At 39.8% G+C, this 18237-nt stretch overlaps 2 protein-coding genes across 2 annotated transcripts; one reads left to right on the forward strand and one right to left on the reverse strand.

The window, feature by feature from the left end:
- Positions 1-2495: 2495 nt before the first annotated feature.
- LOC124114793 (ras-related protein Ral-B-like) lies at positions 2496-3056 on the forward strand. The gene has a single exon (XM_046475549.2). It carries the CDS (start codon positions 2496-2498, stop codon positions 3054-3056), a length of 561 nt encoding a protein of 186 aa, XP_046331505.2.
- A 10284-nt stretch (positions 3057-13340) lies between these two features.
- Positions 13341-13901, reverse strand: LOC124114794. Its single transcript, XM_046475552.2, has one exon. It carries the CDS (start codon positions 13899-13901, stop codon positions 13341-13343), a length of 561 nt encoding a protein of 186 aa, XP_046331508.1.
- Positions 13902-18237: the final 4336 nt, after the last annotated feature.

Below are 18237 nucleotides of genomic sequence, written 5' to 3' on the forward strand. Positions count from 1 at the left end.
ATAGGAGGGTGGTAGAAGGGACGTAACTCGTAATATCCACCGGTGGCGCTATAATCCAGCCAAGAAATGCCAGCCTAGTTCGGCAAGGGTGGAAATTGGACTTTTACAGTCAGTTAACTCCCTTGCCTCGGGAAGATGATCAAGGTGGTCCTAGAGATGTTTTACTGGCAACGTGCAAGGAGTGTCCAAAGGCCAAAAGAAAACGTTGATGTTAATAATCTGCACAAAGAAAAGGATACTGCATGCTGTATGTGGCCATGCATCGTCACGTTGAAAAAGGATCCGTTAGTTGTTATAGGAGTGAGTGAGTGATCGGTGAGTTTAACGCCGATTTGAACAGTATTGAGCTTGGTCATCCATCACGTCAAATGGCGATGTTTTGTACAGTTAGACAGGGTGTCAATGCACGTATACATATTGGTGGCATAGGCTGGCTATGCCTCATAGGATGGTGGTTTGGTTCAGGAGAGTCACAATAAGAATACTTTAGTTATGTTCTGGTTAATAGTTATGTGGTTTCCTTAATAGCACAGTTATAACAAACAATGATATAGCAATTTTGTCAGCCAGTTCTAAATGTTTCTTATTCAGAAACGGACTGACGTCAGTGTAAAAAAATAAGGAGTCCTTGAATTTCAAGTTTTGTGCATGCGTAATGTTGGCAGACATTTTGAACAAACAATTTAAGATTAATTCATGTCTTTTTGTACATAGTGTATACAGTTTTCACAGAGTGTATAGAGAGTTGGGCACGCTAGAAACCTTTGATTGTGGGTTCGAATCCTGGTTCGCTCCGATAATGTTTCTAGGTTTGTCAGCACCATACCCGTGCTCGTGGGTTTCATCGAAGTGGTAAACGTCCGAGACCTGCATCACGTCGGGCTTTCCTCCCACATTTAGCTGACACTCCGTGATATAACTGGAATACTGTTAAAAGTGGCGTTACAACCAACTCACTCACTCCATAAGGCCCCATTCCTCCTGGTGGGTCAGAAATGTTAAAAACGTGATGTTAGCTAGCTCCCAGGCCCCGCCATGCACCCATAATCATAAGCTAACACCCTGTTCAATGCATGGATGTGGTGTACAAAGGAGGATCACGACCAAGAGGCTTTCGTTGTGTTATTTATACTGTTTTTGCCGTATCTTTCATTCGCATTCTCTCGTCATTCCTCGGAGTTATTCCTCATTTCTTGAGAGTAAACGGGCTCTCCAAGTTCAAACAGGCGGCTACATAACACCTGTGGTTCCAGATAACTTGACTGAAGCTGAGTGAGGAAAATTCTTCAGTTCTGCATCCCATTGGTGATACAAGTGTATGAAAAAGATTCGTATAGGATAACAAAAAAAGGATGACTATCAATGTGCAAGAATTGAGCTCCTGTCGCCTGCTGTGCCTCCTGTTCAACAGTGCGTGCAATATATGATAGCAAAGAAGGACTAGGTTCTAAAATACCATAGACAGGAGTTACAGTATCTCCCCGCCTATGTATGTATTCAACTTACCGTATAAGGTTTCTTAAGAATATTTCTAAATATTTTTAACTTGGACGTAAAGGGCGTCCATCTTGTTGTTATGCTTTGCGGTTACCATAATGAAAGAAGAATTGTCAGATTCATCACAAAGTTTGACTTATGTATAATAAATACATATAAATATATTCCGCACATATCTACTTATTCATCAAACCTTTCTTAGAAACTATTCCAAAACCCATCAAAAGTACTTAATACATGTATGCAAACTGTTGAGGATATACTATCCTTCATAGTTAGGCTCAGAACCTTTCAGCCAAGTTTTCAAGTTTTCTCATAGTCTCCTCGAAAGCCCCTTGTACACGAAACCGTGGGAATCAACAGCCCAATGCTACAATGAGCAGGACTTAAACTATGAATGATAACTAACTCACTGGATGTGAAGACAATTCCTCAGCCCAAAAGCCGTGTATCGTATTCCATGCCCAAACTAACAGATATGCATCATCAAAAATATACAAGTAAACTAGAACGTCGCGGAAAAGCTTATCAGTAAATGAATCCGTTGTGTTTGTGTCCGTGCATCTTTGTTGTTATTGTAAAGAAAAGGCTTAACTGTTAATTATAAACATTCATGTTATTCACATTGATCTCATCACGTAGTTCTTCTAAGACACCATGCTTTGTGACAGAAATAGAAATATTTGAATGAGGCGTGTCATCTCAGAAGAGAAACTGTCACCATCTGGAGTATGCGTCAACCTATGTGAGTCACTGATTGAATAAATACTCCCACCTCGGCAGTCATTCAAGTAGACCTGAGACGACCATCAGTCGCAGCTGTTGAAGGAGACAAAACAATTGCATTCAACAACGTTATAACTCTTCAGGGGAGAAGACAGGAACCTCGCCAGGACTGAACCGTTTCAAGAGGAGCTCAAAATATTCCATACAAAGCTACAACACGAGACTAAAAGGCTTCTATATACTTCAACAAAAGGTGTCAGTAATCACTAGCGATGGCGACTAGATTCATCAATGTTATTCGCTCCTTCTCCATGTCTCTGACTGGGGGGAGGGAGCGTTCTGGTCCACAGGTCTGTCGTCTTCTAGCATGCGGCCCAAAAGATATAACTCAGGCGCTCAAGCAGACCTTCGAGACACAAATCCAGAGGAAGTCGGCGTCTCTGGACACCCTCAGCATGAACAGACTTCAGGGCCTAGCAGCTGGGTTGAGCCGACTCACCGTGAGCATGAGTGACGCTTTCATCCTAGTCTTCTACATGGACGATGAAGAATGTTTCCAGACCATATCAGCGTTCAGAGAACGTATAATTGAGTTGAAGGGAGAGGACGTGCCATTGCTAGTTGTTGGCTACAACCGCGCCACATCCGCTCCGCGCATCATGGGCCCAGAGACCGCAGACTGCCTTGTCACTATCGAATGGGGACTGAACTACAAGGAGGCTTCGTATGGCCAACCGGGTGATCTAGAACAGGTGATTGAGGAGATGTTGAACATTGTCAGAGATAAGAAGTCATCGAAAACGGCAATTGACCGCAGAATGACAACGTTTTGATAACCTGAGAGGTTAGGCTACCACAAAGACCTTTTCTCAATAATGTAAAGAGACGGGTTGTAATTTTAAGGGAATTGGTGACTTCTGTGGACCTATGGTCGAGGGATACGCAACTCATAGTGTACAGTTGCATCTTTTAGCTGTCAGGTTCTGCATGCTGTTCATATGTACGGTGATCCATGTTCTGTAAGCTTCTGCTGTTTAAAGACTTAGTGATGAACGTCCAGGAACTCCGACCACATTCTTTTCCAAGAACACTTAGAGCTGACACGCCATGTAATCACTGACATGCTCTGCAAAGCTGTGTTAATATCAACACGCTATCATATAACGATTCTATGGAAAGCAGGTAAGAAGCTGATTGCTATGTAAAGCTATATAGGCTGGTCTGTTCTCAACCACTGAACCCCCATGTACATAAACTATTTGTGGGAGAAAATGCTGGGATTGTATTAACAACGTTTTAAACGTTAATAAAGCATGTACTGATATGTTTGTGTTTTTGATCTTTTACTGTACCAATGAAGGAGTTTCGCAGGTCTTAGTTTACGAACGAAAACGAGGAACGCATTCTCTGCAGAGGGATGAAAGTTTCTTGTCAAAATCACATAACCTCCATGTACATAAACAGTTCATGAAATGAATTGTGTTGTGAACTTAAAATGAGTTAATGTGATTTTTATCTCTGATTGTGTTCTCGAAAGGTAAAAGAACGTCAAAACTATGATAGGCTTATGTCGAGATATGCGTGGAAATCGTGACCCATATGGATATAAGTAATACTATTGAATTGTGGAAAATGTTTACGTTGACCAACTAATGTAATTATTAGACAAAGAGAACAAGAGGTGAAAATGGCAATACCAATATATTTTTCACACGAAGCCTTTGTTCACAGACCGGTTTATTCATTTGAAGTATAAAATGTTTTCGAAGAAGACAGTAATTTGAAATTGTGTCAGGTATAACCCTAGGTGAATCTTGAATAATTATTAACCATCACGATTCGTTATCCTTCTCTCAAGGTGTAAGTGATTCATTCACAGCTGCCATCTGACGTCATGGATGAGGTGTTGGGCACCTCTACCACACGCGATACATGTCGCAATGGCAATACAACTTAAACACTACAAGTACCCGCTATGCACCCATAATCATAAATTAGCACATACTGTCCTCCCTGGTTATAATGCCACCTTTCGTCCAGTGGAAAATACGGCATTATAACCAGGGTGGCGTTAAAACCAGGGAGATAAAACTAGACTTTCCTGACATGATATATGGAAGTTTAAAGAAGATCCAAGAAACATCCATTCAATACATGTTACTTTTTTCAAACAGGACTGCATCCATACATATTGCCAACCCTGGGGTCAAATGCAGACAATTGTAATTTTAAAAAGAGAGTCGTTGACATAGCTGATTATTATGTCAGTGGGTCAATCAAGTATAAGCCCTACCCCAAAATCCTCCTTTGTGGATTGGCCTGTGCCTCAAAACTCCTGATCACTTCCGTGATGTAGTGTTTGCATGTAGACTTTGATGGTAGGCGTAGGGTTATTACATCATCCTTATTGCGGGCAGTTTAGTAGTGTCAATACGGTCTATCAGAAGATTAAGCTGGAGTTTATGATGTTGGGACTTCCATGATTGTAACCAGGGTATTTGAACGGTTGGTCTAAGAAACATAACCATGGCATTAGAAACAGGGTGGCATAAAACAGGGAATTTTGCATTGCGAACATTTGGACTGTGGGAACTGTCAGTGCACAGCAAAGTGTATTTCCTCGCCATATGTTACTAATTACCTCCTGACGCCACTGACGTAGTTTCCACACACTAAGGAGCCAAGATAGCAATATACTGCAGTTCTACTATCGAGACATTGAAAAACATACTAATATGGCAATCTTCCATGACATTTGTTTGTTTGTTTGTTGTTTAACGCCGCAAACAGCAATATTCCAGCTATATGACGGCGGTCTGTAAATAATCGAGCCTGGACCAGACAATCCAGTGATTGGCATCATGAGCATCGATCCATGCAATTGGGATCGATGTCATGCATCAATCAAGTCGGCGAGCCTGACCACCCGATCCCGTTATTCGCCTCTTACGACAAGCATAGTCGCCTTTTACGGCAAGTATGGGCTGCTGAAGACCTATTCTAACCCAGATCTTCATGGGTCTTTTCCATATGAACATCGGATGAAACTCAACATTGTCATACGAGATTTCAAAGGTACTACAATCTGTGTCATATGTGCACAGCAGTAACGACTACTGCACTATCACTAGAAAATACATAAAAACGAAGGCCATTGTTTCACACCTCTGTCATATATGTTCATAGTCACTTGTCGCTAATTTATTTCAAGACCTGCGTACAGTGTGCAAATGTGGCGGCCAAGTGATATGTACATGTCAAACGCTGGTCATGTGGACCTCGCATTACTCTAACATGCGTGAATATAGGAAATACTGTCCCTTCGTGTGGTGTACCGTTCTTTTACTTAACTTCCACTTATTTATCCACCTGAGCTAAAAATAAAAGAGACCAGTAAAATCATATTTAGAGTTATGCATAAAAGACTCGAAGAAAAAAAAACATACAACTTTATAGTCAAGGACCAACCTGTAGGTCCCGTGACCAAATCATGGAAACAAAGGTTTGAAAATGTTTTTGAGTTTCCTGATGTATACTGAACAATTTTGACTTGGGCTGCCCGGTTGAAAATCCCGGGCATTTTTGGGAAGGGTCAACAAAGGACAAACAGGGGTCAAAATTCAAAATTGTGTCGATATGCATATCAAATTACTCGTCCAGTCATAAGAAACCTAGAAATATATGAGCTATGGCCAAAAACGTTGAAAGGTCAACGCACTTTTGGCAGTCAGTGAAATTCACAAACACAGTTAACATTGTCCGATAGTCATGATTTTAGTGTCTAATAATATGTTTTCTGACATGACAAATTCAACCAAGCAACTTTTAAAAGTTAAAAGGCCTACCTTGACCCTATTGTATCTAGAATCTCTACAGCAGTACGAACAAGTATGGGAGAAACTCAAGATGGCGAAAAAAGAGGACATATCCATACAACAATTTTGCATACTATTTCTGCACATACCGAAACCAAAAATAGTGCCATACGGAGTACAATAGAGCAAGATACAGAGCAGAAAGCGAAAAAGAAGTGGAAAGAACTATATCCAGAAAAAGACGCACATGGCTTGTTTGTAGTAACGATAGATGTTTCTGAAATACCTATAGAAGAATGGCATGCCGCTTTGCCAGACTTCGAAAGACCACTACCACCACACAGTTTGTATTTTTTAGACTACACGAGGGACTTTTCTGGTACACTAGTAAGAATATCTCTGCAAAGAACATGGTTTCCCAGAACAAGGCGACCTCGCAGCAGCTATGCAAGAAAATACTCCAACTATTCTCGCAATTACAGATAGCGTTGGAAAACATGTTTGTACATGGGTACACACCTACGATGGCTATACAACAAGAACGAAGTTGTACAACAAAGTCGTGCCCAATGTCGAAGCAGGAGAAATACCAGGACATCTTGGCGGACATCTTGCAGACTATGTAGACTGTCCAAACAAACATTTGGGCAAGACATTTCTACACCCACAAGTACAATCTAGAGGCTGCACACGTATAGAAGTTTCTTTGTATGCTTGCAACGATGAATTACGAGATACAGAAACAGCAGACTATTTGGTAGAAGATGCTCTATGGATAGTTTCCCCAGCAAACAACCCTTTGTTTGTAGTACAACCACCCGCAAAACAATGGGAAATTCTTGCTTGTTGCCTAGATCGTTGCTTTGTGCTAGCAGATCGCCCACAAGGAACTATATTTGTAGCTTGGTATGCACATACAACTGGAAGAATAGCTGGAGTACGAATTTGTCCAACAACAATGTCTGTTGAAGACGACAGAAAATGGAATAGAGCTATACGATGGGCTACAGGAGATTTTGGTTTCCGAAACTGCCCAATATTCCAGGTAGAAATTCTATCCGCAAACGAAGAAGGTGTAGAACTAGGTCCTCTATGCTGCTATACAAAAACAAAAGATACAAAAACTATCTTGTGTGCAAGCAAAAAGCCAACACAACTACACAAAAATGCAGTGTCTCCAAGTGTTCTATTGCCACCTACAGAAAAAGTAGAGAGGGAATGGAGAACAGCAAAATGCCACGCTATAGGTACAGACATGGCCAAATACAATCTGCAAGAAGTACCAGGAATAGCAAAAGGAAGATAATTATACACCATGTCTACGAAAGATAGAGGAAATTATCTACAAGACGTACGGATTGGCAGTTTCTCCCACCCGAGAGGCACACGAAAAATGTTGGCCATGTTGGACAGTATACTCCGTGGACGAGATGGTCGTTGAATTATGTATTTGGCTATCGGCTCACAGGTACATTTCTGGTTCTTTGTACTGTTGTTTATTTGAGTGTAATTCTAATTGAGACACGAAACTGTTTATTGCTGTCAGGTGATGTCGAATTAAACCCGGGGCCACCAAACGTTGATGAATATGCATCACTCAAAGGTTATATTTTACAGGAACTGTCCAGAGAAATACGTGAAGTCAAGGCTGATACTAGGAAAATGAACATTAGTATTGGGGAAGATCTAAAACAACAACAAACTGTGATGCGCCTGCATATGGATGCGATATCAGATCGTATGGATGGTCTCGAGTCGAAAATACCCTCAACTGATGATAACTCCGAAATTCTCCAGAAGGTCAAAAACATGGAAATTACTATTGATCGCTTGGAACATTGCAGTAGAAAGGTTAAACATATTGCTGTTTGGTGTGTCTGATAATGGCAATGAGACCAGTGATACTTTAAAAGAATCAGTTTGTGATATTTTGAACTCCACGTTAACAAGTGATCAGCAAGCCTTCAAACACTCTGACTTTGTTAACGTACATTGCATCAAGACAAAACAATCACAACGTACATGACCTATTATTGTGCGTTTTTTTAGTATGGACATAAAACTTCAAGCTATTCGTCTGAGAAGCAAACTTAAGGACTCAGGCATAGGGATTTCAAATGATCTAACTCTGACACAGCGAAATCTACTGCAGAATCTACGCCAACAGAATAAGAGAGGTTACTTCAAAAATGGCAGACTGGTTGTCGAGGATAACCTCTCATTGTCACGACGTGGACGACGTGAAGATAATTCCGTGGGGAAATTGACTCAATCAGGCAAAACCCCAGCTCTCAAGATCAACAGAAGGCAACAGGTTACATATAGGGGTGTGGACGTGGCCTTGGTAGTTCTGCCCATCTAAACCATCCACTGAAATTTCTATTTTGGAATATATCTGGACTTACTGCAAACAGATTAAACGACAATGATTTCATTGATTATATACACCAGTTTGATGTTATTAGTCTAAGTGAGACTTGGTGCAAGGAGCATGAATGTGATCAGTTCTCAGGTCTATTCCTATATTATGAACTACCAGCTATTGTGGTTTTTGTTAGGAAAACATTAGAAGACTATGTGAAAGGTTATGTAATTGGTCAAAATGCTGTGTTTTTAGTGTTTGATAAGTTAGTACTTGATGTAGACAAAGACTTGTTGGTTGTATGTTCCTACGTTAACCCGAATGGATCATCATGGTATGCAAACCAACTCTCTGGATGTGGAATAACTTTATTATTTGACTCGCTTTTTGATGTATTGCAAAAAAATGGTGATGTCCATATTCTAATGGGCGGTGATCTCAACACAAGAACGGGTACTGACCCTTAATCAGTTAGTGATGACCTTGCGGACAGGCTGGGAAATGATGACTTCTCTGATCTCGGGAATAACATTAACATTGAAGGAGGAGTTCAGTTCCATCCAGGGTCGTTTCAGTTGTTTCTCTTGTTGTTTGCTGATGACATCACTCTTATTGCTGATACTGTCTATGGTTTACAGAAACGTAATCATTTTCTCAAAGATTTTTGTAATAGGTATTCAATCAATGTAAATCTAGATAAAACAACAATAGTTGTGTTTAAAAAGGGTGGAGTTTTGTCTAAATATGAAAAATGGTATTATGGAGATAGTCCTATAGAATGTCTATCTTCTTATAAATATTTAGGTGTAACGTTTACTAAGAATTTAAATTGGACTAAACATGTATCTAATGCATCATTACAGGCTAAAAAACTTTTGTTTTGTGTGTTAAAATCACTAAGGAATGTGAAACCTTATGATTATAATGTATTTTTAAGGATATTTGATGCTAAAGTGGCCCCGATTGTTTTATATGGATCAGAAACTTGGGGAGTAGATAATTACAAGGAAATTGAATCTGTCCATTTGTTAGCCTGTAAGCAGTTTTGGGGTGTTAAAGCTTCCACATCAGACCATACTGTCCGTGGTGAATGTGGACGATATCCTTTATATATCTCAATTTATCAACGCTGCATTTCATATTGGTGTAAGATTTCAAATATGCCCAATTCCCGTTACCCTAAAGAGAGCTACAATATGTTGTTTCTTGAAGCCTCTAATGGTAAATGTAATTGGGTGTCTAAAATCAAGTTGCTCTTGTATAAATTTGGGTTTGGCTATGTTTGGGAAAATCAGGGTGTTGATTCCACATACTTGTTTATTACTGAATTTGTATCACGTCTAAAATGTATTTATGAACAGGATTCGCAGTCAGCAATTTTCGGAAGCTCTAAAATGTATCATTATTCATTATTTAAAATGTCATTTTGTGTTGAACCATATATATCTGCTGTAACTATTGGTAAATTTAGATCGGTAATAGCTCGTTTTCGTGTACCTAGAAACTTGATGATTTGTAAATTATGTAATATTGGTTATGTGGAAAATGAATTCCACTTTTTGTTAATTTGCAAAGCCTATGATAATTTAAGACAACAAGATATCCATGAAAAGTTTTATGTCCATCCTACCCTGGATAAATTTAATATGTTAATGTCTGACTGTAACCAAAGTACAATTCGAAATACCGCAATGTATTTGTATTATGCCTTTATCTACCGTGAGTCAATAATTAATACTGTGGACCAATATATGTACCATCGGCCGTTGGCCTAAACATGTACGAAATAAAGAAACCTCTGCCTAAAGACATACAAGAATGTCTACATACAGAAGAATGGAAAAGACAAGCATGGGACTATCTGGAAGAAAAACAAAAGCAAAAAGAAGCTTGTAGAGAACAAAAACAAAAAGAACTAGATCTTCTATCTTCCCTATTGCGCCAAAAGCAGGAATATACACAAATTTCTTACAATACACAAACCTTGGTAAAGGATTTGCTGTATTTAGCTATATTTTGCTATACTTTGCAACAAGCATTTGCTTGCTTTTCCTAGCGTACAAGATTCTTGGTGTGTGAAAAACATCACTACATAAATTGTTCAATTAAACAACTTTGTATAAGCGACATATCAAATAATGTCACATATAAGGCCAATATGTTAACTAAGGCAGACATCTGCAAGTTCAATTCTGTCAAATTCCTGTCAAATTTATTGTTCTTTTAACTTTGTGCATCAGTATCCCACATGACAAACGTAAGGCAAAACCTATTTCTTTAAACCATGAGGAATGCGTCAACAAACATGGTGACCACACATATAGGTAAGCGTACATCTCTATTTTGAAAGATTCAGGACAATCTTTTTAAAATGTCATCTGAAATATGCAAATGCTAGACTTCCAGACACCAAGATGTCAACTATGTTAAATCTGTGGATAGGACATTCAGGCAAGAAGTGCTCAAGTACTTGTTTATCTGTTTCTTTATGGTTATGAATCATTTTGATATTGGTAGTGCTAAAATACTTTTCAGGTGCATACATTCAATAAGATGTTCTCAAACCATACTGAATTACACTCTTCAAAAAAAGAAATGCATAGATGTTTTGAGAATTCCAATAAGATTTTTTCTCACAGCAAAAGTCATAAAGACAATTCTTATGTTTGATTCCCGTTAGTCATGTCATGTTTGTTGTGCATTGTGCGCAAACACATCTCAAAATGGTTTTTTTTGTAAACGTTTATCAGCAAAAATGCAAAGGATGCACGGAAATTGCTTTCAGAAAAAGTTTTCAGAATCATGCATGTGCAAAGTGTTGGAAACAAGAGTAGAGACACTGACTATAAAAGACCGTACAAAATTCATCAGTTCATAACGAATTTTCTGACGTGAATGGAGATCGAAAAATGTCAAGATTAACTGCAGCTGACTGAAATATAGCCATTGGATGTTTGGAAGCAGGGGAGTCCCAGTCTGCCGTTACAAGACACTTCAACATTCACCAAAGCACCATATCTAGACTATGCAACCGATATACCCGCGCTAATTCAACTCAAGATCATCCCAGAAGTGGAAGACCAAGAGTGACCATCCCTGCTCATGATCGGTACATCCGGTTGCATCACCTTCGGAATCGAATTGCTACAGTGCAGTACAAGTGCCTGGTATGCAAAGAATTTCCGAACCATCAGAAATCGTCTGAGGGAATTGGGAATTTGAGCGAGACAACCAAAAGTTCGACCTGTCTTGCGACCTCTACACCGTCGACGACGTGTCCAGTGGTGCAACAGAATACAGGCATGGGATCTCAGGAACTGACGACGCATTTGGTTCAGCGATGAGACACGTTATTTTCTTCAACGACGGGATGGAAGACAACCGATTTGGTGTAGGGAGTGTCATGGTGTGGGGAGCCATATCCTACACGGGTAGATCACAGTTAGTGGTTGTTCAGGGCAATCTTACAGCAAACCAATACATAGACCAAATTCTGCGTCCTCACCTCCTCCCAACTTTTGACTGCCAGAGGATGCTGTTCTTCTTTAAACTTCCACATATCATGTCAGGAAAGTCTAGTTTTATCTCCCTGGTTTTAACGCCACCCTGGTTATAATGCCATATTTTCCACTGAACGAAAGGTGGCATTATAACCAGGGAGGACAGTATGTGCTAATTTATGATTATGGGTGCATAGCGGGTACTTGTAGTGTTTAAGTTGTATTGCCATTGCGACATGTATCGCGTGTGGTAGTGGTGCCCAGCACCTCATCCATGACGTCAGATGGCAGCCATGAATGTCTTTGTTTATATTGGTAACATTCAGGTCAGTTTTCCTGCAGGCGGATATAACAACATGTTTTGTTTTATAAGTATACATTCGAAGAAATCGCTATTTCACATTCAGTTCCCTTTCCGTGCATTTACTTATTCGCCACGTCACTTTCACCTTAAGAGAAGGATATCGAATTGTGATGGCTATTGATTATTCAAGATTCACCTCGGGTTATACCTGACACTATTTCAAGTTACCGCCTTCTTCGAAAACATTTTATACTTCTATATGAACAAAGGCTTCGTGTGAAAAATATATTGGTATTGCCATTTTCACCTCTTGTTCTGTTTGTCAAATAATTACATGAGATTGTCAACGTAAACATTTTCCACAATTCAATAGTATTACTTATATCCAAATGGGTCACAATTTCCATGCATATCTCGACATAAGCCTATCATAGTTTTGACGTTCTTCTACCCTTCTTGAACACAATCAGAGATAAAAAAAATCACATTAAATCATTTTAAGTTCACAGCACAATTCATTTCACGAACTGTTTATGTACATGGAGGTTGTGTGATTTTGACAAGACACTTGCCAACCTACATCACTTTCACCCCTCTGCAGAGAATGCATTCCTAGGTTTCGTAAGTAACCTAAGACCTGTGAAACTCCCTCATTGGTACAGTAAAAGATCAGAAACACAAACATATCAGTACATGCTTTATTAACATTTAAACCGTTGTTATTATAATCGCAGCATTTCTCCAACAAAAAGTTTATGTACGTAGGGGTTCAGTGGTTGAGAACAGACCAGCCAATTTAGCTTTACATAGCAATCAGATGTGTAATACCTGCTTTCCATAGAATCGTAATAGGTCTGTCGATATCAACACAGCTTTGCAGAGAATGTCAGTTATAACATGACGTGTCAGCTCAAAGTTTTCTTGGAAAAGAATGTGGTCGTAGCTCCTGGACACTTAAAACAGCAGAAGTTGACAGACCATGGAACATCATACATATGAACAACATGCAGATCCTGACAGCAGTTGCGGCTCCTTCAACCATAGGTCCACAGAAGTCACCAATTCCCTTAAAATTACAACCCATCTCTTTACATTATTGAGAAAAGGTCTCTGTGGTAGCCTTACCTCTCAGGTTATCAAAACGTTGTCATTCTGCGGTCAATTGCCGTTTTCGATGACTTCTTATCTCTGACAATGTTCAACATCTCCTCAATCACCTGTTCTAGATCACCCGGTTGGCCATACGAAGCCTCCTTGTAGTTCAGTCCCCATTCGATAGTGACAAGGCAGTCTGCGGTCTCTGGGCCCATGATGCGCGGAGCGGATGTGGCGCGGTTGTAGCCAACAACTAGCAATGGCACGTCCTCTCCCTTCAACTCATTTATACATTCCCTGAACGCTGATATGGTCTGGAAACATTCTTCATCGTCCATGTAGAAGACTAGAATGAAAGCGTCACTCATGCTCACGGTGAGTCGGCTCAACCCAGCTGCTAGGCCCTGAAGTCTGCTGATGCTGAGGGTGTCCAGAGATGCCGACTTCCTCTGGCTTTGTGTCTCGAAGGTCTGCTTGAGCGCCTGAGTTATATCTTTTGGGCCACATGCTAGAAGACGACAGACCTGTGGACCAGAACGCTCCCTCCCCCCAGTCAGAGACATGGAGAAGGAGCGAATAACATTGATGAATCTAGTCGCCATCGCTAGTGATTACTGACACCTTTTGTTGAAGGAAGTCCTTGCGAAGTTCCTGTCTTCTCCAATGAAGAGATATAACGTTGTTGACTGCAATTGTTTTGTCTCCTTCAACAGCTGTGACTGATGGTCGTCTCAGGTCTACCTTAATGACTGCCGAGGTGGGAGTATTTATTCAATCAGTGACTCACATAGGTTGATGCATACTCCAGATGATGACAGTTTCTCTTCTGAGATGACACGCCTCATGCAAATATTTCTACTTCTGTCACAAAGCATGGTGCCTTAGATGAACTACGTGATGAGATCAATTTGATTGATAAACAGTTAATAATTAACAGCTGTTCCCTTCCTTTACAATAAGAACAAAGACCCACAGACACAAACACAACGGATTCATTTACTGATAACCTTGTCCACGACGTTCTAGTTTACTTGTATATTTTGGATGATGCGTTTCTGTTTGTTTGGGCATGGAATACGATACACGGCTTTTTGGCTGAGGAATTGTCTTCACATCCAGTGAGTACGTTATCGTTCATAGTTTAAGTTCTGCTCATTGTAGCTTTGGGCTGTTGATTCCCACGGTTTAGTGTACAAGGGGCTTTCGAGGAGACTATGAGAAAACTCGAAAACTTGGCTGAAAAGTCCTAAGCCTAACTACGCAGGATAGTATATCCTCAACAGTTTGCATACATATATTAAGTACAATTACATGCTTACATGCTGCATTCGAACCAAATACAAGGCAGGATATGTCTGCAGACGTTAAAGTGACTACGTATTCTATGTTGAGGAAAATGTGCGCAATTTGCTACTGTGCTGTCATCAAGTATATCCATGTGAAAGGGCTAACTCCAACAGTCATCATGGTGTCAACTTCAGGGGGGAATGTTACTTCCTTTGACACTGTTACGAGTTGGGCAGTGGAGTTCAAGAGTGGAAAAGATAGCCCCTTAGATTCTCGAAGGCCAGGAAGACCTTCAATTGCCACCACCAAGGAGAATATAGAAGCATCTCTCGCGAGAGGGTTAAGAGCCATATCATGAGCATGGTTTTATGAATCACTATTAAATAGTGGTGATACTATCGTGCCCCATTGGTGGCAACAAACACGTGCAAAAAACATGGGAATATATGAAACAAGACAAAATAGGTAATTGCATCAATTTTGTCAGTGATACGTTAAATTTGGAAATGTCCTCGACATCTACCATTAAACGTTTTGAAAGCTTTACTGAGGCCTTGAATGTTGTAACCCTGATCAAACAACCTTTGTGTAAGAGTCTTATGCCGCTCTTGGAAATAATTGTAGAAAGAACATGCTCAATTGCGCCTCAAAAGTTGTGAAATGTAGACAGCAAAGGCTGGAGCTACTGGAATATTGCTGGACATTTTAAGAGAAAGTTGTCTACGGGAAAGTTGAAGTCATCCCTCTTGTCATACAGTCTTGTAGTGAGTGTTTTCTCACTCTGAATAGTTATGCTTCGGTCTAAATATGAAACAGACTTTAGGTCTCACGGGTCTCTTTTATTTCTAGCTCAGGTAGGTAAATCAGTGGAAAGGGATTGGTTATTTCACATTTATTGAATGATATCGGTTCCTCGATAAACATGAAGCTTTACAGCGTCTTGGCCAAATTACCTTTGTTTTGACAATCTGAACAGCAATTTTGATTCCTATACATAAAGAAACAGACCCGCAAGACATGGGGCACAGTTGAGCCCCATGGCGATGCCTACTTCATACCTAAATGTCTTTCCCCCAAATATTACATACATGTTATCAATGAGGAAGTCAAGCATTTCACATATTGTTTTCTCAGTAAACTTCAGATTGTCCTGAACTTCTGAAGACAGACAAATAACTATAACCACAGTGACCACCTTTAGAAACAAATGCCCAATGGATTAAGGAATGAAGTTAGTCGTCTGGAATAATGGTGCACAAAGTTGAAAATCAAATGTTTTGAGATTGCAAATATTCAAGCAAATTGTTTTAGAGAATCCACATAGTATTAAATACACTTGTCTCAAATACTTTTTCTGAATATAAAGAAAGACCTTACGTCATTGTATTTTAATGGTTATGGTTAATCTTTGAGACAGGGGTTTCAGGGTACATATGCTGCACACAGCAATCTCTCTTTGTACGGATTACTATGGAGTGAGTGAGTGAGTGAGTTGGGTTTAACGCCGCTTTTAACAGTATTCCAGTTATATAACGGCGTGTCAGCTTAATTTGGGAGGAAAGCCCGAACTGATGCAGGTCTCAGACTTTTACCACTTCGGTGAAGGATTACTATGGAAAAAGAAGAAAAGAATATGTCTTATTTAATGGGTAAATAGCCTGGACTAGAGTGTTCCGGTTGCCATGGCGACCGTTATCGCACATAGGAGATGGTGTCCAAAACATCATCCATGACTTCAAACGGTGGCTGTCAATGTCCTAGCTTTGGTATTGGTCTGTCGATTTTCAGGTAGGTATACAGATCATACGCTTCTCTGTGTAGGCGGAACATCTGCACCGATAAAAATACCCAGGGCGAGGGTGTCATCAACAATGACAAGAAGTCTATTGATCATCCAAAACTAGCTTCCACGGGAAATATCGCTTGGGTGAGATCAAGCTATCTCCTTGAATCAATGAAATTGCATCGCAATGCTTTGCAGACCATTGTGAAATCATCGGTTTGAAGTCTCTGAGTTTTTTATCAACTTGTTTATATATGTTTCATATCAAAAGACACCTGGGTGAGATTTTCTCTCAACAGAGATTTGTTATCAACTAGGTGTGCCTCATGTTGCAATGTGAGAAGTGATGTTTAAGTTGATGACTTTTGCAATCGTCTCTATTTGTTTATGGAGATTCAGGCTTATAAGTAGTCCTTACAGCAACCTATGCAGGTCATGAGCCATTGCGGGTAAGCACTGTCCAAGCCAAACCGGAAGTTGGTAAGTAGTAAATTCGATTTTTTCGCTGGACAGTAAAAAACTTAATTTCACCAGAGTACATGTAGCATGATTTAGATCAGTATTTAGCCCTTTTAATTGATATTTTTAAACTAATCTTAACATATCATGCACCGAAAGGCTTCCGGATCAAAATCGTTATGGTATTCACATACGACAGTCAAGGTTCCTTCAGTGTGAAAATGCCATTATTTAATACCAGCGCAATTGTGTACAAATCTTAGATTTCTGAGTCTGAGTTCGTATCAATGTTTTCGGATTGCGTGATGTATATATTCAGAGATATTAAACAAAAAAGACGAGATGATGGTAGTTGGCTGCGTGAACAAATTACCATCGAGGTGTTGGAAAAAAACTGTTTAGGTAGTAATATAATTTTGTATTGATTTGAATAGATGAAAGCTGTTTTTGTTGAAAACATTTTGGACGCGAGGACACAATGCCATTTAGAAAGTAGTCAAATGTAACAAATGTTATACATTTGGGATAATACTTTCTTGGTAAAGTACAAATTCTAGTACTTTTGGGGTTAACTCCAATCCGGGATTCGAACCCACACTCTCTAGAGTGAGGCACCTAATCGCAAGCACACAAAGTCGGCGATCTAACCCACTCAGCCACAGAGGTTTCCACAAAATGAAAGTCCGACAACTGGTAGTTTAGATCACGTACTTTGTGTACCACTCTGACAATTGTACATTTGGTGCCTCACTACCTTGTTTTGGCCGCACATAGCTGCAGACTTACTCATGTCGCGTTGAACAATAACGCAATCATTTTTTGGGTAAAAGCTACAAAAGTCATTTCAATAATCATAAATAAGCATCTTCTAAAAGCAGAGTCCATTATACGATCCCGACTACATCATAAGCGGGTGGTTATGAACCAATATCAAATAGTGATGCCCAAATCCTGCCCAACAGGTGACCTTCACAAACACATGTAAAGGCAAGTCAATTGTTCACTTGAAAAAATGCATAGAACATCATTTTCGTCACTGATGCTTCAACGTTGCAAATGTCCACTACATGTCAACTATTAAACCTTCTGTATACATGACTTTTTCTATCATGTAACCCGGGACTCACAACGTTTGAAAATGTAGATGTAACATGTAAACACTAAAGGCTAGAGCTGCTGGTATTCTTTATGTGCATGTACATACAATTTGGATATGTCCTCCACATGTCTACCACAAAACGTTCTATAGCTTTATTGAGGCCTTAAATTTGTAACCTTGACAAAACAAACATTTGAGCACCAGCCGTATGACGCTCTTTAAAATCTTCTAAGAAAGAGCATGCTCGATTGTCTCTCGAAACTTGGGAAATGTTGACACCAAAGGATGAAGCTGCGAGCATTTTGCTCCA

This window comes from Haliotis rufescens, unplaced genomic scaffold (assembly GCF_023055435.1).
Source record: "Haliotis rufescens isolate VD_foot unplaced genomic scaffold, xgHalRufe1.0.p SCAF_2, whole genome shotgun sequence".
Classification (NCBI taxonomy): Eukaryota; Metazoa; Mollusca; class Gastropoda; order Lepetellida; family Haliotidae; genus Haliotis; species Haliotis rufescens.